Source organism: Larus michahellis, chromosome 15, assembly GCF_964199755.1.
Source record: "Larus michahellis chromosome 15, bLarMic1.1, whole genome shotgun sequence".
In the NCBI taxonomy this organism is placed as follows: Eukaryota; Metazoa; Chordata; class Aves; order Charadriiformes; family Laridae; genus Larus; species Larus michahellis.
This window is the reverse complement of record NC_133910.1, coordinates 4,247,265-4,274,656: the sequence shown is the minus strand read 5'-3', so window position 1 is coordinate 4,274,656 and position 27,392 is coordinate 4,247,265. Positions and strand designations below refer to the sequence as shown.

The following is a 27,392-nucleotide window of genomic DNA, read 5'->3' as shown; positions in this document are numbered from 1 at the left end:
AGCAGCACGGCACAGCCCCGGTTGCACTAGGGATGGAGATCGCTTTTATTGAGTCACTCGAGTGCTTTAGTACAGAAGAACAGATATACAGAGATGATACATGTTTGTGCTTCAACACTTTCAAACATTTAGATTCCAGTAATTTCAAGGTAAACAAGTTCCAAGACAGACTAGATTATTATTATTATTTTTTTTTTTTTTTTAGGTTTTCCTTTTTGATAAATTATTTTTTATATAAATAACTGTAACAGAAAAAAAAAAAAATAATAATGTCCAACATACAAGATCCTGAAGCATTTGCATTGCTAAACCGAGAGGGACCTCAAACAGGGAGGGGGGAGGACCAAGGGGGAACCAACAAATATCAGTGCAATGATACAGCCTTTGCCCTAAAAATATATATTTAACTTTATGGGCAAGGAACAGACGGGGAGGGAAAGGGGGGGGGCTATCCACCAACGAGGCAAGAAAGAGAGATTTTGGGGGGGGGGGGGAAAGGAAAAAGGGGGTCACAGCCTTCAGGGGGAGAGAACAAAACGATGGACCCCAAAATATTGCAGTGCATCTAATGGCAGGGGAGGGCGGGGGCAATCCTTGGCGGGGCGGGGCGAGGGGGGGGGGGGGATAAAAAAAAAAAACCAAACCAAAAAAAACCCAAGTAAAATCAGAGGTTTGGTTAAATCACTATACACCAAGCTTGTAAGAACGTCACGAGACACAGTCATTAATATACACAGAGTCCGGCGGGGGGGTGGGAGGAGGAGGGGGAAACCTCGGGGCGACGGCACGCTCAGAAACGCTTCACCACGGGACGACACGAGCGGAGCCGGGCGCGGGGATGCCGAGCTTCCGTGGGGATGGATGGAGACATAGAGATATAGAGAGAGAGATAGATATATATATATATATATAAAAAAAATATTTTTTTATTTTTTATATATATATATGTATTTTAAGGACTACCCAGAGAAGGGGAGGCCGGGCTGCAGCGGGGCAGAGGAGCAGCCGTGCAAGCAAAGGGGCCCTATCCCCAGGTTTTGACCCTTTTGGTCCCTTTTTCACATGGGAATCGCCGCAGCGTGAAGCATCCCGGCTGCACGCACACGCGCTCGCCCCCCCCTGCCCCCCGCCCAACCCCCCCGTGCCAGATGTCAGCGTGCACATCTGGCGGGAGCACCCACCACCCCGAGAAGGCAAGGGACAGGAGATGGAAGCGGGGACCCCCCACCACACACCCCCCCCCAGCTGAGAGCCCATCGCAGCCCGCGGCGCTGGCCTGAGCAGAGGCTGGAGCGATGGCGGCGCGTCCATCCCTCCATCCGTCCGTCCCTCCGTCCACACAGGACCCCAACAAGGGGCAAAACTTCTGGGAAAAGGTATTTTTTCTGTCTTTTTTTTTTTTTTGTGTGTCACCATCATTCGCTAGCAATGGGCAGATGGGTTACCCAGCAATGAGCTCCTGCTGCAGCTACAAATATATAGATTTTTTTTTTTTCTTTTCCTCTTTTAAACACAATGCATCGTTTCTTTTCTTAATATATTTTTTTTTTTTTTTTTTTTTTCCGGCTGTTGTCCCCTCCCTGTGGATAAAATGAGAGGGGGAAGGCGGCGGGAGGGGAGATGGGGGCCGGGGCGGGGAGGGGGGGGGTCAACACAAGAACAAGAAGAGAGAAAAGCTGGGCCATGCCGGGGCCGGGGGCAGCATCGCAGCCCGCGCCGGGCGCCCGCCGGGAAAAAGGGAATTCGGCATCGAGTCGGTGGCGGCGTTTCCTTTTAACTGCTGCTTTCTTCCTCTGTTTTATTGAGTTTCTTCAGCGTGTCCAGCAGTTTCTGTGGGGTGAGGATGTGCGTGGACCCTGCGGGGGGCAGAGGAAAGGGAGGAGGGGGGGTGGGGGTGGCATCAGTGATGGTTTCAGGAGCCCCCCCCCCACCTTGTCCCGTTGCATCCCGGCCGCCGGCCCCGCTGTCCCCGGTCCCCCCCCGGCGAGGCCTTACCTGGCGGTGAGGGCCCCCCCCGCGCCGGTGGAAATGCTTGCGAGAAAATGTACGTCTATGGGAAGGCGATGGGGAGGTGAGTGGCGGGGGGGGGGGGGGCCGGGGGGGGAAGGTTGTGGGGGTGAGGATAACGGGAAAGGAACGGAAAAGGAGGAATGAAGGGGGAGTACGGAGCCGGGCGGGATGGGGGGGGGGCAGGAGGTGGCCGTGCAGCAGGGTCGTGGCTGGCGGGGTGGCTCCTGGACCCCTTGGGGATGCAGGGGGCATCCCCAAAAAGCCAGGGGGGCGCACGGGGTGGGCAGGCAGCAAACGGGCATGGAGGGACCTCCCGCGCGTCCCCAGCCCCGTCCCCTGCCTGCAGGGACCAGGGCCAGGTCACGGAGGCGGTTGGGAGGGGAACGGGTGGGAGAGGAGGAGGAAAAAGGGGTCTCGCCTTCTGCTGCCCCTTGCTTGGCAGCCCCCCCCACCCCCCGGCACGGACCAGTGGCAGCTCCTGGCCACGCTGCCCGCAGCCTGGCTCCTGCCCCCCAGCCGCCCCCACAGCATCCCTGGCTCTGCGCAGGGCCAACGCACGGCAGCGGTGGCTCATGGGGATGCCACGACGGATGTCACCGGCAAAACCACCATCGGCTAAACCCCGGCAGGGGGCCTGGGGGGTCTGCAGTGTCGGGGGGAGGAACCTGCCCGCCCAAGGGCACCAAGCGCCTCAAGAGCAAACCTGAGCTTTCCCAGCAACTCATAGAATCACAGAATGGTTTGGGTTGGAAGGGACCTTAAAGAGCATCTCATTCCAACCCTCCTGCCCTGGGCAGGGACACCTCCCACCAGCCCAGGTTGCTCCAAGCCCCGTCCAACCTGGCCTTGAACCCCTCCAGGGATGGGGCAGCCACAGCTTCTCTGGGCAACCTGCGCCAGGGGCTCACCACCCTCACAGCAAACAATTTCTTCCTCAGATCCCATCTAAATCTCCCCTCTTTCAGTTTAAAACCGTTCCCCCTCGTCCCATGGCTCCCCTCCCTGATCCAGAGTCCCTCCCCAGCTTTCCTGGAGCCCCTTTAGGGACTGGAAGGGGCTCGAAGGTCTCCCCGGAGCCTTCTCTTCTCCAGCCCCATCGCACCCCGGAGCTGGGGGGGTCCCAGCAGCGCCCAGCTGTCCGGGACGAGAGGGGACAAGCGTTGGGGGGCTGCACCATGTGCCCGCTGTCCCCCAGGCACTGAACCCCCAGCCCCACTGCAGGCAGCACCCCGGGGTGCTCCGTCCCCCTGCCTGTCCCCGGGACGCCTCTGCCAGACAGGGAGGACCCCGACCCGCCGCCCCCGGCCCCTCCGGCCCCGACGAGGGGGAACTCATGACATGAAGGAGCCGGCCAGGTCCGGCCAAGAGACATGGCAGAAGGATGATGGAACGGCGCTGGATGCTTTTCCACCTGGAAGGAGGAACTGCAAGCATTTTCTTATCAGAGAACCCAACGGAAACGAAACCCGAAATAATAATTAAAGAAAGGAGGAACGGAAGAATCAAAGAAAACCCTTCGGGGAGGAAGAGTTTCTTTTTCGTTAGTAAGCTGCCTTTACTTGGTTTCTTTGGCTCACTCCATTGCTGGAGCCTGATCCTCAAATGATACCCTAGTGGAGTCCCTGAAGTCGGGGTGCCTCAGGTCCATGAGAAATTTGGTGGGAGTGAGAATGTGAGTAGAACCTGCAGGAGAACAGAGCGGGGCTGACGGCTGCGCCAAGACCCGCTCCCCCCCCCCCCCCAACACCCCTGTTTTTTGGGGCGAGGAAGGACGTGGTCGCCACCCGGAGCGTCGTAGGCGCATGCAGGGGATGGTCCACGGACAGACACGGGATGAGATGGGCGAGAGGCGGGATGGAGCTGGATGGTGGGGGGGGGACACGGCTGGGGGCTGCAGGGGGTGACGGAGAGGGGGCTGCTGCTCCCAGGGGAATACCAGGAGCAGAGGAGATGCCGGCAAGAGGCTCTACCAGGCGTCCCGGGTGAGAATCCAGGGACCTGATGAGACGGTGAGGGGCTCCTGCCCCCGCCCTACAAGGTGTGTATCCAGCTGTGCGTCCCTGGGGGAATTTTAGGGGACCTAAAAGCTCCTCGCTAACATCTGGCAGGGTTTCCACCGTGTCCTCCACCTTGACCCACGGCTCCTCCGGGAGGGCAGCCGGGGTGCCGAGACTGAGCACGCAACGCATGGCCTGTTGCGCACGTGTGTAACGGGACACGCAGTGTACGTGCAACAGGAAAGTGCATCTCCAGCTGAATTACATGTGCAGCAGGACACGCAGTGTACGCGCAACAGGAAAGTGCATCTCCCGTCGCACGCCCAGGGCACATCGTGGCTGGCGTGCGGTGTTACATGCCTTTTTATTCCATTTTTTCTCCCTGTAACAACCCTGAGGACGAGCATGGAACGTGGAGGCGACAGGAGCAATTCGAGCTGCAAAACCCCCTTCCCTTTCACCCAGCTCTGCCCGACCAAAACCAGCCAGGGAGAGGAAAAATGGGAGCAAAACTGGGAATGGGTGGAAAGACATATCCTGTCCCTGTGGCGGGGGGGACACAGGGGTGACAGCGGGCGGCAGGAGAAGACCTTTCCGCAGAGCTCCCTCTCCCGCAGTCATCCAGAGCCGGGAATTTTGCGGGATGGCGGTGGGAGCGTGGGATGAGCAGCCAGCGCGACGGGGCGCAGGGTCCGGCCCCGGCTCCCACTCACCTATTAGCACTTCCCACTTGCCGCTGGCTTGCGTCACCTCGTAGGCACAGCGCATCTCGTTCATGCTGACGCCGCCCAGGATGAAGATGATGAGGCGGGGGCCGCTTCGGTACTCGCCGGGGGCCTTGTTCTTGTGCCAGTGGCCGTAGCGGGCACTAGGGAGAGGAAGAGGAGAGGGATGAAGGACGGGCAGGAGGATGCTCGTCAACAAAGCACGGGTTGAGTTCACATCTCATAGGGTCATGGAGATGCTGGGAGGGCTGGAGCCCCTCTGCTGTGAGGACAGGCTGAGAGAGCTGGGGGGGTTCAGCCTGGAGAAGAGAAGGCTCTGGGGAGACCTTGGAGCCCCTTCCAGTCCCTAAAGGGGCTCCAGGAAAGCTGGGGAGGGACTCTGGAGCAGGGAGGGGAGCCATGGGACGAGGGGGAACGGTTTTAAACTGAAAAAGGGGAGACTTAGATTAGGTATTAGGAAGAAATTCTTCACTGTGAGGATTGTGAGACACTGGAACAAGTTGCCCAGAGAAATTGTTGAGGGCACATCCCTGGAGGGGTTCAAGGCCAGGTTGGACGGGGCTTGGAGCAACCTGGGCTGGTGGGAGGTGTCCCTGCCCAGGGCAGGGGGTGGCACTGGATGGTCTTTAAGGTCCCTTCCAACCCAAACCATTCTACGATTCTAAAATCTGACCTCATCACACATTAATTAGCTCTCAGATTGCTGCTAGAGCAGTTAAAAGTCCAGCTTTCCAGCCAGGAGCGCTGCTTGCTGTTACAGGTCGGGAAACCGAGGCACGGCATGCCTGAACGACCGTAGAGCAGCTCAGACACCCGCTGATGGACACGGCCCCTCCGGGATAGGCGAGGGCTGGATGCCAATGGTGATATATACGTGTTAACGTATATATATAGGTGCTCATCTCTAGGGTACCCACCTGACGGCAGTGGTGCTGAAGGAGGCGGAGGAGCGGGTGGAGATGTACGGGTAGTGCTTGGTGTCCAGCTTGTCATCGATGGCATCCTGCAGGCAGAGAGCCCCGTGGCGGGGGGGGGGGGGGGGGTCAGCAAGGAGCCAGGCACTGGTCCCAGAGCCCCCCTGCAGGGCTGTGGCCGGGAGGATTGGCCCAACTGGGGCAGGGCTCATTTGCATATATTTGCATGGCCTTACTCTTTGGAACGATTCGGCTGTGATTCGGCTGTGTTCCCCTCCCGGGGAGCACCTGGGGGGAGGAGGGGGGTGGTGCTCGGCGGCTGTGGGGCAGGGGCTGCAGCACGGGGTAAGGGTTGAGGCTCATCCTGAGCTTGGGGGTGTCTGTGGAGGTAGGGTAAGGGCGGGGGGAGGATGCTAAATCTTCTTCTGGGAAGCTCAGGGGCATGAGCTGGAGGCTTCGCACCTGTGATCCAGCCCTGGGGTAAGGGACCTGCTCGTTATCATCAGTATGGGGGGGTTTAATGCTCTCTGTAAGAGGTTGGTGAGGTGGCGGAGTCCCCTCTGGTCCCAGGGATGGGGTTGAGGGGCACCTAAAGCCACCCCGGGAGGGTTTGCACAGGCTGTGGTAGGGGAAGGTAAGAAATCTTGACAATCGTGGGAGCTGGGGGTCTGCTTGTCATCAGTGCCTGGGAGCAGAGGCAGCACTGAACGGCAGTGATATCCCCCCTGCTCCCCAAAATGTGTCTCCGGGGTCTGTCTGCCCGAGCAGGAGGGGGATGTCCATGTTGGGGTGCAGCCTCAGTGCTTGGGATCCCTCTGGCTCCGGGCAAACCCCAGGAGGCTGCTCCGGTTCGAGGGGTGGCCTGGAGGGAGCGGGTCAGGAGGAAGGCAGTGCCTGGAGAAAATCGCTTTTTTGCCTCTGCCCTGTCTCCCTGCTCAGCCAGGACATGGGCAACTCTGGGACAAGGCCACCCAGCCGTGCCCGTCATGGCACATTGGTGTGGCACAAGGAGCGGGGATGCCGCGCAAGCCCAGCCGGGCCTGTGCAAGCCAGCGTGCATGTGGGGGCCAGGAAAACCTCCCCAGACGTCCCAACCTTGTGGCAATTGCAGGCAGCAAGCACCCTGGGGGACACGAGGCGGGGAGAGGTGCCAGGGTTTGGGCTGGAAGCAGCCAGCTCTCGGCAGGTCCCTTCCCGGGCGGTGCTGAGGTCCCCGCTCCGTCCCCTGTCCCTGTCGGCTCACCTCCATGATGTCCTTAATTACGGGGGTCCATCGGGAGAGCTGGTAGGTCTGCTCGCTGATCCGCTCCTTCCGCTCCGGCTTGCTCCGGCGGCGCAGGGTGGACTGGGCAGAAAGAGCAGGGGGACACCCTGAGACACGGGCGGTGGGACCAGGGCCACCCCAGAGGGATGCTGGGGACATCCCGGGGGCGGTATGCGATTCCCATAGCAGAGCGGGTGCCATGGCTCTCCTGAAGGGCTATAGAAGGGTTGTGGGGAGCAGGAGGTGGACACTCACGTCTGTGATGATGGGCACCCCGAGGTGGGCCATGTTGGTGATGATCTCGCTGTCCTCTGCCGGGATCTGCGCGTGCTGGATCAGCTTGTTCAGGTTCTCCTCGGTGATACCTGGAAATGCAATGGGGAGGTGGTGTCCTCCTGAGAAATGCCTTCCGGCAGGGACACGGCCCCTCCATCGTCACCTTACGACACCCGGCTTGGTGATGGATGGGGAGACAGGGCTGAGCTTTTCCATCTGGCTTATGTTGGCCAAACCCCGAGCTGTTGGCCACCCAGAGGTGCCTGCACATCTTGCCCACCCCTGCCCAGCTCTCCTCCTCACCGTTCTTCAGGAAGATGTAGAGCAAGATAATGCGGATCTTGTCGTAGGTGCTGACATTCCCATCCAGCAGGATGGGGACGATGGCCCTCATGGGGTCCTTGATCTTCTCGCCTTCAGCATCAGTGCCCATGGCCAAGTCCTGCAGAGAACACACGTACTCATTGACCCCGCGGCTCAGTGCTGAGCTGGGGGGCACCGGCTGCTGGCCTCAGCTGTCCCCGTGGGGAGGGGATGTGGGGCTGGGGGAGCTGGTACCTGTTCGACTCTGCAGAGCTTGTCCACTGTGCCCTGGTAGTGCTTCATGCAGTCCTCGGCCAGGTGCAGGTGGGTCGAGTACTGGGGGGACACAAGTGGTGCAGTTGCCCTTGCAGTGCTGGCAGCAGCCCAAGGTCACCGTGCCACCACCGTAGCCTCAGCCCTGACCCATGGCCAGGGACCCTCTGGGGAGAGCTGCCATCGGCTGCTCCCCCAGTGGGCTCAGCAACCACCGCTCTGCAGGAACCTTTCCCCCCTCCTCGTACCTTGCTGAGCTCCTTCTGGTACTGCGGCATCTTCTTCAGCATCTGGGACAGGTCTCTCATGGTGGTCTGCGAGGGAACAGGACATGGTCACTCACCCCTGGGGACTTAGGGACCGTGAGCAGAGAGGGGGCAGGGATGACCCTGCCAAGGACTCCTGTCCCCATGTGAGCCCCTTGTGGGGGTTTGGTGACGCCCGCGGTGGCATTGCCAGGTCTCCTCCGCGGCGGCTGAGGGGCAGGGAGGGGGTCTGCAGCTCTGTAAACCGGAGTGCCGGGGGGAGAAATTCCACCCAGGACCTTCCTCTAGGACCCCCGCGCTCCTGGCTGAGGCTGAGATGCTGCTTTCAACTTCTGGATCCTATTTCCACCAGGGTCCCCTCCCGGCCACCGACTCGGGGTCTCCACAAGGGAACCGGCCGGGGACAGAGGCAGCCGCTGTGGGATGGGCACGGACCCCGTGCCGGGGGCAAACTGACCCCCGTGGCGTGGTGCTCTCCCAGGGGACCCCATTTCCCCAGCCCCAGGTGTGGGGCCAGCACCCCACAGTCATTGCCCCCTGTCAGGGACCCCATCAGGTGTCCCCAGGAGACTCTACCATGTGCCAGCCCCCGGGTGCCCATCCCCAGCTCGGTGGGGACAGTCAGGTCACCTTATCGCCTGTGTTCATCCTCTTGCTTGAAGAAAACTCCTTCAGGGACCGGGTCACCTCCCTGGGGAGAGGAGGAAGGCACAGCCGTCAGCGGGGAGGGGGACCCCAACAGCGGGGTGAGTGGCAACGCCAAGCCCAGTGTCCCACCCCGCTGGCAAACCGCCTGCAGGGACACTCACTGGGACACCTCGGCGATGTGTTTGTGGCGCAAGGTGACCCACAGGTCGTCGTCCTCGTCCAGGAGAACCTCCTTAATCCGGGCTTCCCCGATGCCGCTCGTCTCGTACCTGGGAAGAGGACAGGGAGCGTCACAGTGGGGACAGGGCTGGGGGCACATGGTCCCCTCGCTGCCTGGGCTCGAGGGAGATGGAGGGACATGGGTGCTCTTCTCAGCTCTGCTAGCAACGGTGTGAAGTTATTTCAGCTCGGTTTCACACCTCGCCTTCTTGTAGCCCTTCAGCTGCTAAATGTTGGGCAGGGGCAAAGGTTGAAGGTGAGAAAAGCCCCTTTTGCGTCAATCCTGCCCACCAGGCTGCAGGCAGGAATGGTTTCTCCCAACCGATGGCTTGTGATGGATGGAGGGATGCTGAGGCTCAGACTTCACGGCTGAGCTTCCAACTCCCGCTCGAGGGCTGGACCCATGGGGGCCAAGGGCGGGTCGTGGGGACAGCAGCACCGCACTCACTTGTAGACGTCGTTCTCGATGGGCAACAGGTCGTAGCTCATGGCCTGGAAGGTCAGCTCGTGCAGCACCGGGGAAGCAGGGTCAAAGCCGCGGTCCAGGATGAGGAGCTGGGAGCGAGCCTTGTCCGGACCCTGCAGAGCCGGGGGGAGCCATCAGCAGCGGGGTCAGGGGCTCCTCCAGCCTCGCAGGCGCTCAGGAGAAGCTGGGGCCATTTCGGGGTCCCCACTTGGGGTCCACAACTGCCGCGTGGCAGAGCTCGAGAGGGACTTTAGGAGCAAAGCGTCACCCGAGCATCCTCCCCCGGGGCTGTCGGCACCATCCCTGCTCACCTCGCCCATGGTGGGGTCGTCAGCCTTGTAGGCGTCCAGCTTGTCCTGGATGAGCTGTGCCAGCATGGCGTTGTCCTTGTAATCCCTGGAGGAGGCAGGAGGAGAGGTGAGATCCCTGGGGCGGCTGGCTCTTACCAGTACAGGATGGGGAGGAGCTGCTGGTTTCCCTATGCAACGTCCTTGGCTCATGGGAGAGGAGGGACCTGAGCAGGTTTTGGTGCCCATTTCCACCTCTCCTTGGGGTGTTCCGCTTTGTCTTGGTGCCACTTGGATTTTAGGGTCCCAACCTCCCCCACTCAATAGAGCATCTTCAAGTCTGAGCCTGTTTTTAGACTGAGGACAGGTGCCTGTCCATCCCACCACCTCCTCCATCCCCACACCCTCACCAGCACCGGACACAGCAGGGCCTCATCCATGCCCCATGCTCGGCACGGCCCCAGGTCCGCGGCGCTGCTGGGGGAGATGGCAGGTCCCCAGGGGGGGTGCCAACTGCGCTGCCCTTACCCCCTGTACCGCACGGCTGGGTACTCCTTCAGCGTGGCGCACAGCGTGGCAATCTGCTCTGCCAGGCGCTCCAGGATCGGGTTCTTCATCTGGGCCTTGTGGGGGCTGTAAAAGCTTTGGAAGGAGTCGGCTGAATCCAGGGAGTAAACCTGGGAGGTGCAGCAGGAGGGAGGTTAGAGGGGGTGCGGGGGCCATCCGGAGGAGAGTGGCCCCACGGGACACCCCGGTGGTTTTGGAAACCAGATTCAGCCCCAGCTGAAGTTCCTCAGCTGATCCTGGGACCGGGCAGCCGGAGCTCAGTGATGCTCGGGGCATCCCTTGGGCTTTCGGCTGCCAGCTCTGGTCCCTGATGCCTTCCCCAGCCCCGGCTCCGTGGCACGGTCCCTACCCACACGTAGCCCCCAGAGGAGGCAGGAGACCCCCTGCCCACAGCAGTCACCTGCTCCCAGGCAGGGACCCAGAGACCCGGGGACGAGTGGGGACACGCTGCTCTCTGGCCGTGCCACCAACAAAGACCAGAAGCTGATTTGTCTGTGTGTGGAGATGCCAAGGGTTCATCCTCCACCTGTTTTTCCCCCCAGAAATGCTGAGGCTCGAAGGGTTAATGGCACCAAGTGGGTCCGGCACCATCTGTCCCTCCCTGACCCCTCATCCCCATGTCCCCAGCAGAGGCAGATGGCATGGGGCCGGGTCCCCGGCGACCTTGGCTGGGGGCCGTGCCGGGGGGGCAGGCTGGCCGCCACAGGGCTGGCCAATGCGGCTGCTGGCACGAGGCCAAGGCGCGGGCGCCCGCTAAATCTGCAGCGGATCAGCCCTGAGAAGTAATCGAAGGAGACAGGGAGGCAGAGCCGAGCAGGGGGCGAGGAGCCAGCCGGGGGAGAGGGGTGGGAGGCCGTTACACAGACCCTGATGGGCTGGAGAAGCACTCGGAGCATCCCCCCCCAGCTGTCCCATCCCCTGGACCACCCTGGCAGGGACGGTCCCCAGCCCGGCCTCACCTGGGACTCAGAGGGGAGGAAGGCAATGTTGATCTCCGTCAGGGTTTTGATGACCTTGGCGGCGCGGGATTTCACCAGCTCGTTGAAGAGGGCGTCAGGGCAGGCTGCGAGGGGATGAGGAGGAGGAGGGTAGCGCTTGGCATCCCAGCATCCCTCCATCCCCGCTGGCTTGCATGCATTTTAGTGACAAGGACTTTCCCTCCCCTCCGGGTACTCACAGTCAGTGAAGAAGACGTGGGCAGCTCTGTACTTGGAGGTGGGGGGATCCTTGAAGTCGTTGATGAGGGAGTGGATGGACTGCAAGAGAGAAGGGACCAGGTGGGCAGGGTGGCACCGCGGGCATCCCAGCAGGGTCACCCCGGGTCCCCCCTCCTGGCACGGGGGAAGCTCTGCACCTCTGGTCCGCTGCCCCGGCGGCACCGCTGGCCTCGCTGGAGCCAAGATGAGATCCCAGGGTGGGCATCCCCCAGGGTGGGCATCCCCCCCGGTGGGCATCCCCTCGCCTCCCCCAAGCCGTGTCCCCACACTGCGTATTCACCTTCTCGGAGGGGGTGATGAGATAGACGGCCTCCAGGCTGGGCAGCGGCTCCCGGCGCTTGTTGATGTCTTCCACAACTAGTGGGGGGAAAAAAAAGGGACCATGGCAGGGATGGGTGCAGGCAGGGACACTCGGCTACGTGGGGTTGTTGGATATCCCATGGCAAAATAAGACCAGCCCCGCCAAACCCCTCTGTGTCCAAAATGTCCCCAGCCCTTGCCTCTGCCCACCCAGGAGCTGGGGCAGGGGCTGTCCTCATCCCACCCCATCCCGGCCCCACGGTGCCCCACTGGGGCTGCGTATGTGGGTGGGTGCCTGGCAAGGTCCTGGGGGCGGGAGGGGCGGTGGATTTGTCTGTGTGCTCCAGTACTGCTGTTGCCTTGCTTTATTCTCACATCCCTCCGCTGGAGAGGACCACCCCGAGATGACGGTTTGGTGGTACCCGGGCTGGGGCAAACCCCCTCCACCCCACACACCTCCCGATGCACGGCCTGGGGTTTCCTTCTCCTTTCCCGGTGCCGCAGGGAGCCATTTATAGGGCTGACATAAACCAACATCTGGTCTCCTCCTCGGACTGAGATACTGCCAGGAGACAAGGTGTTCCCAGCAGGCAGGGAGGGAGGCTGGGAAACATCAGCCTGGCACCGCGACAGTCGGCCAGGAGCAATGGGATGCAGCGTGTCTCCATCCCAAGGGGGCCGGGGTTGGGTGGGGGCCATGCCGCCATCCCGACTGGCTTGTGCCAGGCTGGAGATGCCTTTGTGCGGGTCCCCTGGTACAGAGGGAGGTTTGGCCCTTCCTGTAACGAGGTTTGGGAGAGGCGGCCGGGAGCCGGTACTCACTTGTTATGCCCTCCGTCATGATGTCGGTCATCTTGCAGCAGGAGGAGAGCATGCGCATGCTGAGCTGGTCCACCACCAGCACCTGGGGAGAGGGGCTGTCAGCTGGGGGCAGGGTGGGGGGGACAGCCAGGAAACTGCCCTTCCCCAGCCCTGGGGGCTCCCTGCTCCCTCCTCCCCACCCTCCTCCTCCTCCTCTCTTGGCCCCCCCGCCGAGGGTTTGGCGCTCACCTTCCATTCACCCTTCTTCTTCACTTTCCGGATCACATCGTGCATAATCTCTGCAAAAGAGGGAGTGTGGAGAGCGGGGTGAGCACCCCAGTTCCCCCCCCAGCCCCGTAGCACCCCGGTGCCCCAGCGGCGGGGTCTGCACTGGGGGCACCAAACCCCCCACCCATATGTGGGGCCACATCGAGCTCCGCTCCCCCAGTGCCTTTCCTGGGGATGTCGGATGTTTTGGGGTACCCAGGGAGGGGCGGTCACCCCCCAGCCCCGTTCGTCTCCTGTGCTTGGCACTAATAGATGGACCCCATGCCGGTGGGGAGCTGTGGGCTGGCAGAGGGTCGGGGGGTCCCTCGGGGAGCCTGGGGGCCACCCCACACGTCTCGGCCCTAATCTGAGGCACCGGGAAAACAACAGCGGCTTAAGAGCTCCTTTTAGAAACAAGAATCAGGCGGCCTCAGCCTGTTCCTTGTAATCCCCCGCAATCCCATTTCGCCTCCCGCGGCCGCCGGGCTTATGCAAGCAGCCGGGACGGCAGCACCGCCAGGTCCCTCTGCGCCTGGGGACCCCGTGGGGCTGGGGACACCCTGCACCCACATTCCTGGGCACAGACACCCCTTTTTCGCCTGGGGCCAGCCTGCGGGCTGCTCCCGTGGGGTGCAGGGTGGAGGAGGTGGGACGGGGATGTCACCTTCTGGGGCTGGGTTGCAGGAGGATGGTTTTGAGCCTCACCAGAATGGGTACTGTCCCTCCCGCCAGACACACGTGCTGCCTAAACACCGGTGTGGGGGACATGAGGGGCTCCCAAAACCCCAAAAGTCCCCTTTTTGCCCTGGTGTATGAACCACCAGCCCTCGCAGAGCAGGGACACGCCGGGGAACGGCCCGGCCAAGCCCAGGGGAACGGGTCTGCGCCTGCCAACAGCCATGCCGTGTGTCCCCCTTCTCTCCCCCCTGGAGGGTTCTGCTCCGACCTTCAGGTGCCAGGGACAGGGATGGAAATGCCCATTATTAAAACCCAATTAAGAAATGGTTCTAAACTAGAAAAGGCGTGGGGAGACGGTGGTGAGGGTGTCACCCCTGCCAGTCTCTGCCTTGGGACCCTTCCCTGTGGGTTTGACCCCGAGGGTGCCGGTCCCCCACGTAAAGCTCGACTTGGGTTTATATGGGCCAGTTTGGGGCCCAAATTTGTCCCTTTTTTAGAACAAGGCTTGAGGGATTGAGGCAGAGGGGGTTGCCCTGGGAGAACCCAGCCCTGGAAACGCCTGCTTTTGGGTGATGCTGAATTTGGGCAAACCACCCCATCTCCCCAGCTCTCCCACCCGCTGGGGATGTGCATGGGTACGGGTGGCTTGGGGTCAGATGGGACCTCGCGGCCACCCTGTGCCACATGGAGCATCCTCACCGGGAGAGCAGAGGGGCCCTGCCGGGCTCGGCTCGGTGACGCTCCCGGTGGTCTCCCCACACCACTGGGCTCGTTCACCGTGTTCAAACACCCTGGGGGATGTCACGGGCTGAGCCAGGCTGTAACACCCCCCCCCCGAGGGGCTGCCCATGGGGCTCAGAGCCACAGCACCGGGATGGGGACCGGCGCCAGCAGGGACAAACTGGGGAGCCTGCGAGCATCGCCGGTCTGTCTGTCCTGCTGTACAACTTGGAGGCAGCCGTTCCTACCGCTGCACATCCATCTCCTTCCCAAGGACGGCTGCCTCGGGGCAGAAGGATGCTGCCATGACCTCGCGGTCCTGCCTGCCCTTAGCCCCTCCATCGGTAAAGGGGGTGTGGGGCACCTCAGGGCCATGGGGAGGGGATGGGGGGTGACTGGGTACAGTTGGGGTGGGGTCTGTACCCCGTGAGCACCTGAGCTGGGCGCTGCTGGTGGGGAAAGGCTTTCTGCCTGCACCCATGGGCGCTGCCCGTCCGAATCCAGGTCGCCCACACAGCGAAAAAGCGGATAGGGAATTGTCCCCCACTGTGGGCAGCGTCCCCGGGTCCTGCTCTCCGGTCCTTCGGTGGCGTAGGAGCGGGGCCGGGAAAGGCAGGAGGTGCCAGCGCATCCCTCCTCCTCCTTTCATTACTCACGTTTGGCTCCTTCCCCGGAGCAAGGATCCAGGAATAACAGTGCTGTTTACAAGGCGGCACGCACGCGCCCTCCGTCCCACGCCAACAACCGCCATCGCCACCGACGGGGAGCGAAGCACAGGGCCGGGAAGGGGGGGAGGCTGTGCCGGTGCACGGCGATTCCGGCAGGGAAGGGGTCAGGGTCTGGCTGGGAGCAGCCAGAAAAGAAATCCTGCCCCTGAAATGGAAATATCGCTTTGCTCCGGGGCCGGGAGGGGAAGGAAGGAAGGAGGCTGGGAATGAGCGTCCTGGGGCCCAGGGGAAGGAGCTATCGGTGCAAAGGTTCCCGCGGTGCTCCCGGCACCCCCCTGTTTGAAGCGGCAAGGGACAAAACGGGGACCCGGGGCAGGGGAGCCCAAAAAGGACTCCCCAAAATGCTGCCTCAGCCACCCCTGAGGTTGTCCTCGCTGTGGCAGCCGCTGCAGGGGACATTTCAGCGCCTGGCTTTGTGGGAACTCCGTCTCTCTTTTGCGTGTGTAGGGGTTGAGCTGGATGCGTGCGATGGGGGGGGCATCTCCCCGGCTGCCAAGAGTGCCATCATGTCCCCCGGCCTGATCCCGGCAGCAAGATGGGCCTCCCAGAGCAGAAACTGGGCACCTCTGCGGGCGATTGCTCTGAGCTTTATGGTTTTAGGGTGTCCATCCCCTGGTCAGAGACGGGTCCCCGTTGGCACCAGGAGCCAGCCCTGCTCCCAGCCTGCTGATCCTATATCTGACCATGGGTCAGATCAACGGTTTCAAGCTGAAAGAGGGGAGATTTACATTGGATATCAGGAAGAAGTTCTTTGCTGTGAGGGTGGTGAGCCCCTGGCCCAGGTTGCCCAGAGAAGCTGTGGCTGCCCCATCCCTGGAGGGGTTCAAGGCCAGGTTGGATGGGGCTTGGAGCAACCTGGGCTGGTGGGAGGTGTCCCTGCCCAGGGCAGGGGTTGGAACTAGATGATCTTTAAGGTCCCTTCCAACCCGAACCATTCTGTGATTCTATTCTGTGATCTGGCTGTCACATTAAGTAGCCTCCAGGTCTGCTCTGGCACTGGGTGCCAGAACCAGGTCAGAGCCCAGGCAGGGTCATGGAAAAGGCAGATCCACAGAGCATCCTCCAAAGAGGCTCTGGGGCCCTGGAAAAGCATGGGAGAGGAAGAGACACAACCACGAGCAAAAGCTTGAGATCACGCTGTCCTGCCTGGAGGAGCTGTGGCCATGACCTGCATCTCCCAAGTGTCCTTGCAGCAGCCACTGAACCCCCAGGTTAGGGCAGAGTGGTTTGTTAGCACCTGGGAGGACCAGGAGGGTGACACTAAGCGCTGCGGGTGCCAGGGCTGGCACAGAAAGGGGGAGGATGTGGGAATTTTGAGGTCAAAAGGTACAGTCCAAGACGATACAGCTGCTCCTGGGGCTGTTTTGGCTAATATGGCTGCTGGAGCTGGGGCCACAGGATCAAGGGCTTGGCCAAGGCCAGAACTGAGAAGACACCCGGACCCATCCTCAGAGCAGGGCAATTTCTGAGCAGCCTCTCTGGCAAGGACACGTCTAAGCAGGAGAGGGGAAGCCAGCACGTACGAGCTCTCCAGGATGAGCAATGGCACGAAAGGCATCCTCGAGCCAATTTTGTACTCAGTTATAGGATCAGCAAGAGACCTCGGGCAAAATGGCAGCTCTGTTCCCCCAGGTCCTCAAGTCAAGCCTGGACACCTCCTGGGAAGCGGTGCTCTCACATCCCCACACTAGCAGGTCAGATGTTGCCACCCGTGTCTCCACATGGTCTGGCCAGCCAGAGCTTTTGGGCTCTAACGTCAGTCGGTGACGCTTAACAGTCAAGCTTTTCATCTTGGAGATAAACCAGGTTTCAGGGGAAAAAAAAATGCATATGCATTTCTCATCCAGTGCCTCCAACACTTGGCTTGTCTGGACCTACCACGTTGCATCTGTTTCCTTCAGGCTGGAAGAATTTTAATTACAATTTCTACCAGAGAACAGACAATACAGACAGCTCTGGACTTATCCTCCAACGTAGAGACAACATCAGTGCCTATGGACAAGGAAGCACGTCTCGCCCACAAAGGACCTCCAGTATATATATATATACCTCTTGGGTAACATGGTCCCAAAAGCGCAACCATGCAGATGACATGCTTGAGAACAACCCCCTCCCCCAGCCCACCACCTGCAGTGAGGCTTGTTCTCGGGGTGACGTGTAGCATGAAAATGACCCACTGCATCATTTTCAAGCAAGGCCGGACGCTGGTGACACGGTGGCCTAGTAGGACTTGAGCCCATACGTCACTCCAAGAGGCTTAGCCCGCGTTATTTACACCGAGCTGGCCGGGCAGCCCTTCTCCAAGCCTGCCTTGCCTCGCTTGCTCATGGCAAACGCAACCAGCCCCATGCCTCCAACTGGTTCTGGGGGAAGAGGGACCAACCCTGCCATGGCTTGTGCCCACGCCAACAAAGCCAAGTGCAGCCTGTGCTGAGACAAACTCATTTTGGGATGCCCCGAGCCCGTTATCCTGCTTCAGAAAGATCCTGAAACCCAATGAGCAGCCCAGCAGTCAGTGGAAGCAGTAAAGCCTTGTCTCGGCCACCACCGTACTCTGGAGCACCAGGATGGGTGGGGGATGCTGCAACCGGGGAATATTTTGGCTCTAGCCCTTCCCTCCTGGAGCAACGCAGGAGGCCAAACTCCTGCTGCTCAGAAATGCTCCTTTGCTGCCACATCCCAGGACCGCACGGGCACCTCGGCCTGATGTGGTATTGAAGCTGGAGTTGCTTTACGGATGGGCAACAGGCGGGAGGAATTGCCCAAGGTCCTACAGGAGACAGGTGGCCCTAACCGTAGGCTTTTCCCTGTCACAGGCAGGGCTCAGTCCCTTCCCTCTCCTCACATGCCCTCCGTTTTGGGATCCAAACCCCAGAGCAGCTCTGGAGAGCTGGATCACAGAAATCCATGGTGAGGTTTGCTCGAGACCCCACTTCTCTTAAAAAGCTGTCACCCCGCATCTCTGAGACGAACGTGTTTGGCTTTGGGTTGGCTTGGCAACTGCTTTTGTGCTGGTTCATTAACTAATTGCTTAAGACAGTGTGAGTGTTACATAGATACAACCACGTTTGAATGTAGTGGAGCACATATCTACCTCTGACATCCTCAGTCAGGGATCTCTAGGTGCCAGTGGACCATCCCCAAGCAGTCCCCGATAAAATAGACTTCATGGACCAGAGGACGGCAGGGAAGCCATCAACCCCCTTCAGGACATAGAGAATCATAGAATGGTTCACGTTGGAAGGGACCTTAAAGACCATTCAGTGCCACCTCCTGCCCTGGGCAGGGATACCTCCCACCAGCCCAGGTTGCTCCAAGCCCCGTCCAACCTGGCCTTGAACCCCTCCAGGGATGGGGCAGCCACAGCTTCTCTGGGCAACCTGGGCCAGGGGCTCACCGCCCTCACAGCAAAGAACTTCCTCAGATCTCATCTAAGTCTCCCCTCTTTCAGTTTAAAACCCTTCCCCCTCGTCCCATGGCTCCCCTCCCTGATCCAGAGTCCCTTCCCAGCTTTCCTGGAGCCCCTTTAGGGACTGGAAGGGGCTCGAAGGTCTCCCCGGAGCCTTCTCTTCTCCAGGCTGAACCCCCCCAGCTCTCTCAGCCTGTCCTCACAGCAGAGGGGCTCCAGCCCTCCCAGCATCTCCGGGGCCTCCTCTGGCCCCGCTCCGACAGAATAACTCCATTTACAGGACCCAAAGCCCAGCTGATGTCCTTCAGGGCGGCTAAGAGCCATTTCAGGGATGAATTGAGTCTGGAGACCACTGTGTCCATACACCAAACAAATCTCAAACATCTGCCTTCCAGCAGTTCATGTCCTGAACACCTGTTTTTCTCATTGGATTATTTCTGGTGCCCACCTGGAAGATCTCGGCCTTTCTGGAGGACACATTCCCCGAGTAGGAACCTACTGGTGGTGCAACCCAGGTGCCATCCAGCTCCAATAAGCCCTGCATGGCCAGAATTGCCCAGGCTCAGCTTTACCCTTTCCTCCCCAACCCTGGATAAGGTGAACTTTGATATTCTGGCATCCAGAGCCGCACCACACGTCTCCCTCACGGCCACCGAGGAAACCTGCCACGTGTCGAAGCCACGCCGAGCGGTATTTGTGCTCCTCGGGGGAGCCGCGCGGCGCTGCTGGGGCTTGAGCTTCACGGATTAGTCACGGTAATCGTAGTAACCCGTGATTAATTCCTCCTTTCCCTATTTGCACTGCTCTCGTGAAGGATGTACGTATTTATACCTGCCGGCTAAAACCTGCGTAGCCTAGAGAGGAGGAGGACAGAGACACGGAGATCTTGAACTCCTCAGAAATTTTATAACACACCCAAAAGGAAACAAGGGAGATGAAACGTGTGAACGGGCCCACGAATGGAGAAATGGGGTAAAATTCGCAGGGATTTTCACTGTGGGATTGCTCCTGGCAGAGTTTCCTCCGATCTGCGCAAGGACCCAGGAGTTGAGCAGAGCTTCTTCATCTGGGTAGAGTCACTGGGCCACAGACCATGTCAGGTCACTTTTGAGGGCATCACCCTTCACTAATGCGTGTCGCCTTCCACCACACGTTTCCATCCCCAATGGAGGTGGGGTACCTGGCTGTGGATGCTGTCAGTGTCGCCAACGTTGGCGGTGCTTCAATACCAAGAGAAGCCAAGAGCTTTCCTGCAGCAGGACGGCACGCACAGGGTGTCACAGTGTCCCAGAGAGGAGGTGACCCTCTCTCCTACACGCGTGGCTGTGACTTTCTGAGCTGGTTCTTCTCTGCTCTGAAGCAAGACGGAACAAAACACCAAGAAACTGGGGTTCTTCAGGATCGGCGTGGTGGGAACCCCGGCTGGGCTGGTCCCCCACATCCACATGGACACCCGGGACAGGCTGGAGGGCAGCTGATATGTGGCTGAGCCGGTCCAACTCTGGGTGGTCTTTGCCGTTCCCTTCGTGGCACAATGTCAAACCATCTGATGGGCTCCATAAATGACCCTGTACCACAGGTGTCAACGTGTGTGTGTACACATTCGTGTTGTGTGTGTGTGTACCTGGGCAATGGGGAAGCCCGCAAATTAACGCACCTTCAGCCTGCTCTATTTTTCCACTCTCCGAAACACAGCAGCCAAGTTCCTGCCCGCGCCGTGAGTTGGTGGCCGCAGCATCTGCTGCTCAGCGTGCAACCAAAAGCCACGTGACGATGATTCTCTTTTGAAATGTGTCGATTTTGTGGGCAGAGGGAGGGAATCTCTCCTGGGACATTTTTCCTGAGAGGCGCAAGAGAATTAGACCCAGACCTTACTTTTCTTTTTTGTATTTTTTTTAAAGGGAAAAGAGTCTGAGGCCTCTACATCTGTGGCTTTTTCAACCTTCTTGCACACGCGGACACCGGTGGGTGGATGTAGAGCTGCCAAAGTGAGGTTTGTCATTCTTGGTAACCTTCCACGGTCGCGTATGGGCAAGTATTTCTCAGCCCCTGATGCAGTCCATGGTTTGGAGACTGAAATTGCTCTGCGGTGTGTGTGAAGACGAGTCCTGAATTTTGCGTGTATTTTTTCAAGCTTTCCCACCTCGAGCCGATGTTGGAGGCGAGACAGACCCTGCTGATGGGGCTAAAGGCCCCAGCAGAGGCTTTGCCAAGCGCCCGTTCTTGGACCCACACATTGGGCAGGTGGCACTGTGCCGCCTTTGGGATTCCCTGGAATTGAGGACTGGGAGGGTGGGCTGCCCGGGAAGCAACTGACTTCAGGTTCTGCTCCCACCCATGGGGGACAGGGCGCAGAGACCCTCTCCTCCTCACCCATCCGCTTCACCAGGACGCTGAGATCATGGTGGGGCTGGAGGCTCTGCCCCCGTGCAGGCAGGAGGATGCAACGAGCATCCCTGCAATGGTCCCACCAGGACCAGCCAGGCTCGTGCCCTTCACTTGCCTCCTCTTCCTCTGCTTGGCAGAGACCTTGCCAGGCCTGGCGCTGGGGCAGCATCACACCCTGGGCCCTGAGGTGGGCTCGGAGCATCCTCAACGGGCAGCATTTGTCCCCCGAAGCTTCCCTGTGCCCTCAGCCCAGGGGTGGTGGAAGTGGTGAGGTGCCCCAAGCAGCCTGGGTGAGTCACGCAGCAAGGTCCCTGCGGCCCCTGGCCGTGCCCCGAGGCTGGCAGCGGGCCACCAGCCCTGCCTGTGCCTCCTGCCTGTCCCCGGAGGTGCGGCGCGAACCTGAGTCCCTGAGTCATCACATCCCTGCGCGGGCCAGGCAGGGGTGGACCCTCAGGAGGTACAGATGGGGACACTGAGTGACACGGTACGGCAGTGAGCACTGTATGTGGGTGCTGAGGGGCCACCAGACCTCATCTAGGCAGGATTTAAGCGCGGGGCTCCCCGGTGTGGCTCTGGCAGGCAGGCAGGGCGCAGGTCAGCTCTGCGGGATGCTGTACAGGCGAGGATGGTCCGTGGGAGGATCAGCTGGTGTCCTGGGGGAAAGGTGTTCGCTTGCTGTCTCTGGAAGGGAGCAAGGCGCTCCCTTAACCCGGGGCTGCTCTGCTTCTCCCGTCTGTCCGTGACAGGGACACGAGCAAAAGGAAGCCCTCGGGGAGGTTTCTCTCCTTTTGTAGGTCCAAGGGTTTTCAGATCCAGCATGGATATCACCTCCGTATGCTCCAGCTCCGTGTCCCGCACCAGCCCGCCATGGTGGCTGGCGCTGCACAGGTGTCACCCTTGCAGCACAGCCCATCTTGCCTCGCTGGTGATGGTTCAATGAAGTAAACCCATCCTCCTCCTCCTCCTCCTCACTGCAGGGTGCTGCAGGAGAGCAGGGACCAGGCTGGGCAGGGGAAGCTCAGGGCAAACCACCCTGAGAAGATCCAAGGAGGCCCTGGGGCAAGAGAGGATGGGAGGAATGTCCACATGGTGGGGGGGTTAGATGAAGATTTGGGGATGGGGTTCCTCAGAGGTGGGACCAGCTCCCACGCTTGGGTGAGATTTTTCTAACCATCGAGTGGTTCTCCAGTGGGGTGCCCTGGGAGGTGGCCATGGAGGCAGCAGAAGACACCCCAAAAGGACCTGTTCCTCGGGCAGCACCTCCGGGACCAAGCGCGCTCAGCTCCAACTCCAGCCAGATGAACGCCAGTCCTGGAGGGATGCAGCCATCGCTGCTGGGTACTGCGGGGAGGCACAGGGACAGCCCCCTCCCCACCCCCAGCACGCACCCCGTGGCTCTAGGGGGGTGACAATCCGGTTCTGCCCATCTCCTGCAACACTCGCCCACCTTGTCCCCCTGCCCACTTCCTCCCACCTCTCCAGGGGCTTCCAAAACCTGCCTTGCTATGGCACCAGCTGGCCAGAAGAATAATCTGGGTCTGGAGGGAAGCCAGGGCAGAATGCAGCTCCGCGAGGGGGGGCCCTGGCAGAGCGAGCCATGGCAACGCGGCAGCATCCTTCCTTCCCTCTCTCCCTCCCTCCTCGGGAGGGGAGCCCAGGCGAGATACCCTGCCCCGGGGTCAGCCCCAGGCTTGGACCTCTTGCTCCTTAAGAGCAAACGCATCTTCTCCCGCAGGTAAACCTTCAGGGAATGCCTGCCCGCGAGCGGGCTGGCGCAGTGAGGGAGAGCCAGGGAAATGTTGTGCTCGCCGCATTGGTGTCCAGGGAAGGAGAGGTGGGCACCCCGCAGATCGCTCCTAACTCCAGGGGAGCAGCTCCGTCTGCAAACAGCACCTCAAGGCAGGAACCGACCCACCAAGACCAGGAGCTTCCCATGGCAGCCTGAGGAGCACCCCCAGCCCCGGCGGGAGGGGAGGGCTGGACCCCGCAGGGTGCTCCTCCGAGGGCCCCGTCCCTCGCTTCTATGCAGCATTTTGCCTGCACAAACCCAGCTCCCTCTTTCCAGACACCCACGCTCCCCCCAGAGCCCCGCTACGGCACTGATGCCCAGCTACCGGTTACCATTTTCAGTCTGGAATGATGTTTTTTTCAGGGAAGAGCAGAGCAAGAGCAGTTTGTTACTAAACCCTGAAGGGAAGGATTGAGCCAGATTTCCATGATGCTGCCTGGAACCTCTGGGGGTGTGTGTGTGTGTCTGTGTGTGTGTGTGCTCTCTGCCAGCCCATTTCAGCGCAGAGACAATGAATGAAAATAAGGGACGCGCAGTGGTGCTGGGCTCTGTCCCCTCTTTGGCGAGGGCACTGGATGAGCAGGATGGGGCCCTGCCTGGGGGTGCGTGGGTGGCTGGTCAAGCTCCCCCCCCCCCAAGCTGGGCTGGGGGCAGCCCTTCTCCCCACTCCGGAGGCAAAGGGACAACCCCCCCAAAAAAAAAAGAAAACCCAGCAAAGCACAAGAACCAACCTCCCCCCCCCCCCCCCACCTCCTCCTGCAGCACAGAAACAGGGCATTTCCCTGTTTTTTCCCCCATTTTGCAGCGGGCTGGGCTCTAACCACCCCCCCCCCCCCCGCCCAATGCAGCACCCCAGGGATGGCGCAGCCCCCCCCCCCCCACGTCGCCGGGGCAGGTGACGAGCGGGAACAAAAGCAGGGACATCCATCCGAGGGGATATTCCCCCCCCCCCCAGCTCCCATCACCACCCACCCGATCACACCACCAGCCCCGGCCGCACCATCTGCAGCGCAGGGAGGGTTCCGCTGCTGCGGCTGCCGGAGACACCCCCCCCTACCCCCCCAAATATTACACACCAACACACACAAACCCCACAAAAAAAAAAAAAAAAAAAAGATTCCCCCCCCCCCCCCAGCCACGGTGCCACGGAAATAAATCATGCGAGAGGAGCGGGGAGGGAGGAGAAAGGCTTTTCATGGCTGCGGGGAGCCCGGGGGGGAAGTTTCCGCCGTTTCTCCTCTTGGTTTAGTTATTATTTTTTTTTTTTCTTAATGCGGAGTTTTTCGCTTTAATTTTCCTAGGGGGGAAGGCAGCCGCCACCTCCCCCCCTCCCCTCCTTCCTCTAGCCTCAGGCGTTTCGGAGAACACCCCCAACCCCCCCCCCCCCCCCCCAAACACACACACCCGCCATCAAGACGTTGAAAATATCGTCTTGCAACAGCCGGGGGAAGGAGGAAGCGAACCCGGGGCTGCTCCCTCCCCCCCCACACCCCCCCCCCCCGGGCTCCCCCGCCGCTCGGCCGCCAGAAATAGCGCGGCGGATCGGCACCCCGAAGGGCGCAGAAATGCCCCCCCGGGGAGGGGCGGGGTGTGTGTTTGGGGGGGATCGGGGTGGGGGGGACACAACGATACGGGACAGGGCCGCCCCGGGCTCGGGGAAGGGAAGTCACGTCCGGGAAAATTAAAAAAAAAAACAAAAAAAAAAACAAAAAAAACCCCCCCAAACCACCATTAAAAAGGGGATTTGCTGCAGACAAAGCCGAGAGGCGCCCGGCCTGTCACCGCCGCGGCGCTGGGGGTGTGTGTGTGGGGGGGAATTCTGCACAGACGGACATCCCTGCGCCCCCCCCGGACACCATCCCGGGCTCAGACCCCCCCGATCGGGTGGTGGCGGGGGGGCGATTGGGCTTTCCTAATTATGCTGCGATGGGGCGATCGCCCCCCGGTCATTTAGGAGCCAGAGGCCGGGGGCGGGGGGGGGGGGGGGCGGAAGACTCGAGCGCCTCTTGCTTTCCTCTTTACCCCCCTCTTTTTTCCACCGCCCCCCCTTCTCCTCCCCTCCCCTCAGCACTGCAGAAAAATCCCAACAGCCTCAACACCCCCCCCCCCCCCCAAGAAAAAAAAACCCAAACAAATAAAACCCGGTGGGAGACAGCAAGCCCCCCCCCCCCTCCCCCCCCCAGCCCACCGGGCCGGCTTGTCCCCACGTCCTGGCGCCTGACCCACGGTGGGGGGTGTCCTGTGTCCTGTCCCACCCCCCCCCGCCGGGCGCTGATGCCGCCCCGAGGGTCCGTATTGCGCATCCGCAGCATCCCCCCACCCGCGGAAAAGGGGAGCCGGAGCCTGGGCAGTGTCACCCCCCCACACACCTCCGGTCAGTTTCAGTCCCCCCCACCGCGGGGTGCGCAAATAACCGGTCAGTTTCAGCCCCCCCCCCCACCGCGGAGTGCGCGAGTAGCGCGGCCGGACGCGGATCTTACTTTCTCCCACCACAGCCTTGAGTCCGATGGGGGCCATGTCTCCGTGCCGGGGGGGGGTCCGCAGCGGCTGGGGAAGGATATTGGGGGAGGGGGAAGGGGGGGGGGCACACGCACACACAGCCGGGCGAGGCTGCGGGTGGCGGGCGCAGCGCCGGGCGGCGCAAGGATGCGGAGGGAGGGATAGGGATGGAGGGGAGGGGGGGGGACACGAACGGGGGGGGAGCCGGGGGGGGGGCCGGCGGGCTCGATCGGCCGCGTCGAGGCTCAGCTGACTGCGCGGAGGGGAGGCGGGACCGGCGGCGGGGAGGGGGCGGGACGCGCGTCACTCCGCACCGCCCCCGCACCGCCCCGCGCCGCAGCGCAGGGACCGCCCGCCGCCGCGCAGCGACACCCGGGAACACCCCCCCCCTCCCTGCACCCAGCATAGCCCCCCCAGCTAGCCCCCCAGGCACCCAGCATAACCCCCCCTCTCATCATACTCCCTCTGCACCCAGCATACCCCCCCCCGCATACCCCTCCGCCCCCAGCACACCCCCTCCCCGCACCCAGCAACCACCCTCTGAACCCAGCACAACCCCCCCCAACATACCCCGCCCTTGCACCCCGCATAGCCCCCCCCATCATGCCCCCCCGCACCCAGCCTACCAGCATACCCCCCCAGCATACCCCTCTGCACCCAGCATAGCCTCCCCCCAGCACACCCCCTCCCCGCACCCAGCAACCACCCTCTGAACCCAGCATAACCCCCCCAACATACCCCCCCCTTGCACCCCGCATAGCCCCCCCTCATCATGCCCACCCGCACCCAGCAACCCCCCCTGCATCCAGCATACCCCCCCCATCACACCTCCCCTGCACCCAGCAACCCCCCCTGCACCCAGCATACCCCCTCACACCCAGCACCCCCCCCTGCAATCAGCATAGGGCCCCTAGCCAGCCCCCCCCAGCACCAAGCATAGCCTCCCTCCCATCATACCCCCCCGTACCCAGCAACCCCCCCTGCGCCCAGCATACCTCCCCCAGCACACCCCCCCGCACCCAGCATACCCCCCCGCACCCAGCATACCCCCCTGCACCCAGCATAGCCCCCCCAGCATACCCCCCCGCACCCAGCATACCCCCCTGCACCCAGCATAGCCCCCCCAGCATACCCCCCCGCACCCAGCAACCCCCCCTGCACCCAGCATAGCCCCCCCAGCATACCCCCCTGCACCCAGCATAGCCCCCCAGCATACCCCCCACACCCAGCACACCCCCCACACACACCTAGCATAGCCCCCCCAGCATATCCCCCTGCACTACCCCTGCACCCAGCATAGCCCCCCCAACATATCCCCCCCACTCCCCCTACACCCAGCATACCCCCCACCATACACTCCCGCACCCAGCAACCCCACTCCGCACCCAGCATACCCCCCCCTCAGCATGCCCCCCCGGCACCCATCACCCTCCTTGCACCCATCATAGCCCCCACACCCAGTATACCCCCCCCCACACCCAGCAACAACCCTCTGCACCCAGCATATCCTTCCCCTACACCTAGCATACATACACCCCCCCCAACATACCCCCCCCTGCCCAGCATCACCCCCCTGCACCCAGCAACCCCCCCCATGGGGCTGTATGAAACCTGCCCCCCCCCCCAGGGCTGCAGCATCCACCAGCCCCCCTCCCGCACCTGGCATCCCCCCCCCCAGCACCCAGCATACCCCCCCCCTGCACCTGCCATTCCCCCACCACCATGGGACTGTAGGAAACCTTCCCCCCCCCCACCAGGACTGCACCATCCACCATCCCCCCTGCACCCAGCATCCCCCCACCACCACCATGGGGCTGCAGGAAACCTGCCCCCCCCCGCCAGGGCTGCAGCATCGGCCTGTGGCGAGAGGCCATGCCTGGAACAGCGTTGCGGGGGTGTCCCTATGGTGTCTCAGGCTTATTTCCCAGCAAAATATGCCCCCCCTGCCCCATGCAGGGGACGCAGACAAATTTCCCCCCACCCCGCGCAGACACCCCGTGGCCACCCACCCAGGACGGGCACGGCCGGGGCTGTAAATCTCGGGCTAAAGGCTACCCTGGCACCGGGCGCTGCTGCGGGAGGGGGGGGCTTCTCCTCTCAGCCGGGGGTGCAGGGAGCATACCGGGGGTGTAGGGGGCATGCTGGGGCCGCGACCCCCCACCCCCCACCACCCCCCCGAGCTGGCTCCCAGGGCCGCGCTGAGGGGGTTTGGGGGTTTCTGTGCTCCCCCCTTTCCAAATCCTGGGCAGGGTGCGATGGGGTGAAGAGGGAAAAATGGGAAAGGAGGTGGGAAAGGGCGCGATGCTGGCGCAGAGCCTGAGCTCCTGCGGGCTCCAGACGGGCTCTGCCCGCAGGTATGGATATATATAGATATATGTATA

At 61.5% G+C, this 27,392-nt stretch overlaps 1 protein-coding gene across 2 annotated transcripts; it reads right to left on the bottom strand.

Moving 5' to 3' along the window:
• Nucleotides 1-21: 21 nt before the first annotated feature.
• On the bottom strand, nt 22-25,342 carry STXBP1 (syntaxin binding protein 1). Of its 2 annotated transcripts, XM_074608258.1 has the most exons (20): nt 24,993-25,275; nt 12,783-12,832; nt 12,555-12,636; nt 11,713-11,789; nt 11,393-11,471; nt 11,175-11,278; nt 10,177-10,325; nt 9,673-9,757; nt 9,344-9,474; nt 8,838-8,945; nt 8,659-8,719; nt 8,011-8,076; nt 7,745-7,825; nt 7,490-7,628; nt 7,166-7,275; nt 6,890-6,991; nt 5,650-5,735; nt 4,721-4,875; nt 3,570-3,693; nt 22-1,856 (listed from the first exon to the last, which is right to left on the bottom strand). In XM_074608258.1, the coding sequence occupies exons 1-19, from the start codon at nt 25,027-25,029 to the stop codon at nt 3,584-3,586; spliced, it is 1,812 nt and encodes a 603-aa protein (XP_074464359.1). In that variant the 5' UTR covers nt 25,030-25,275; the 3' UTR covers nt 22-1,856; nt 3,570-3,583. The 2 variants fall into 2 exon arrangements, with proteins under 2 accessions (XP_074464359.1, XP_074464360.1); XM_074608259.1 differs by lacking the exon at nt 3,570-3,693 and having other exon boundaries at nt 24,993-25,342.
• Between the last annotated feature and the right edge of the window lie 2,050 nt (nt 25,343-27,392).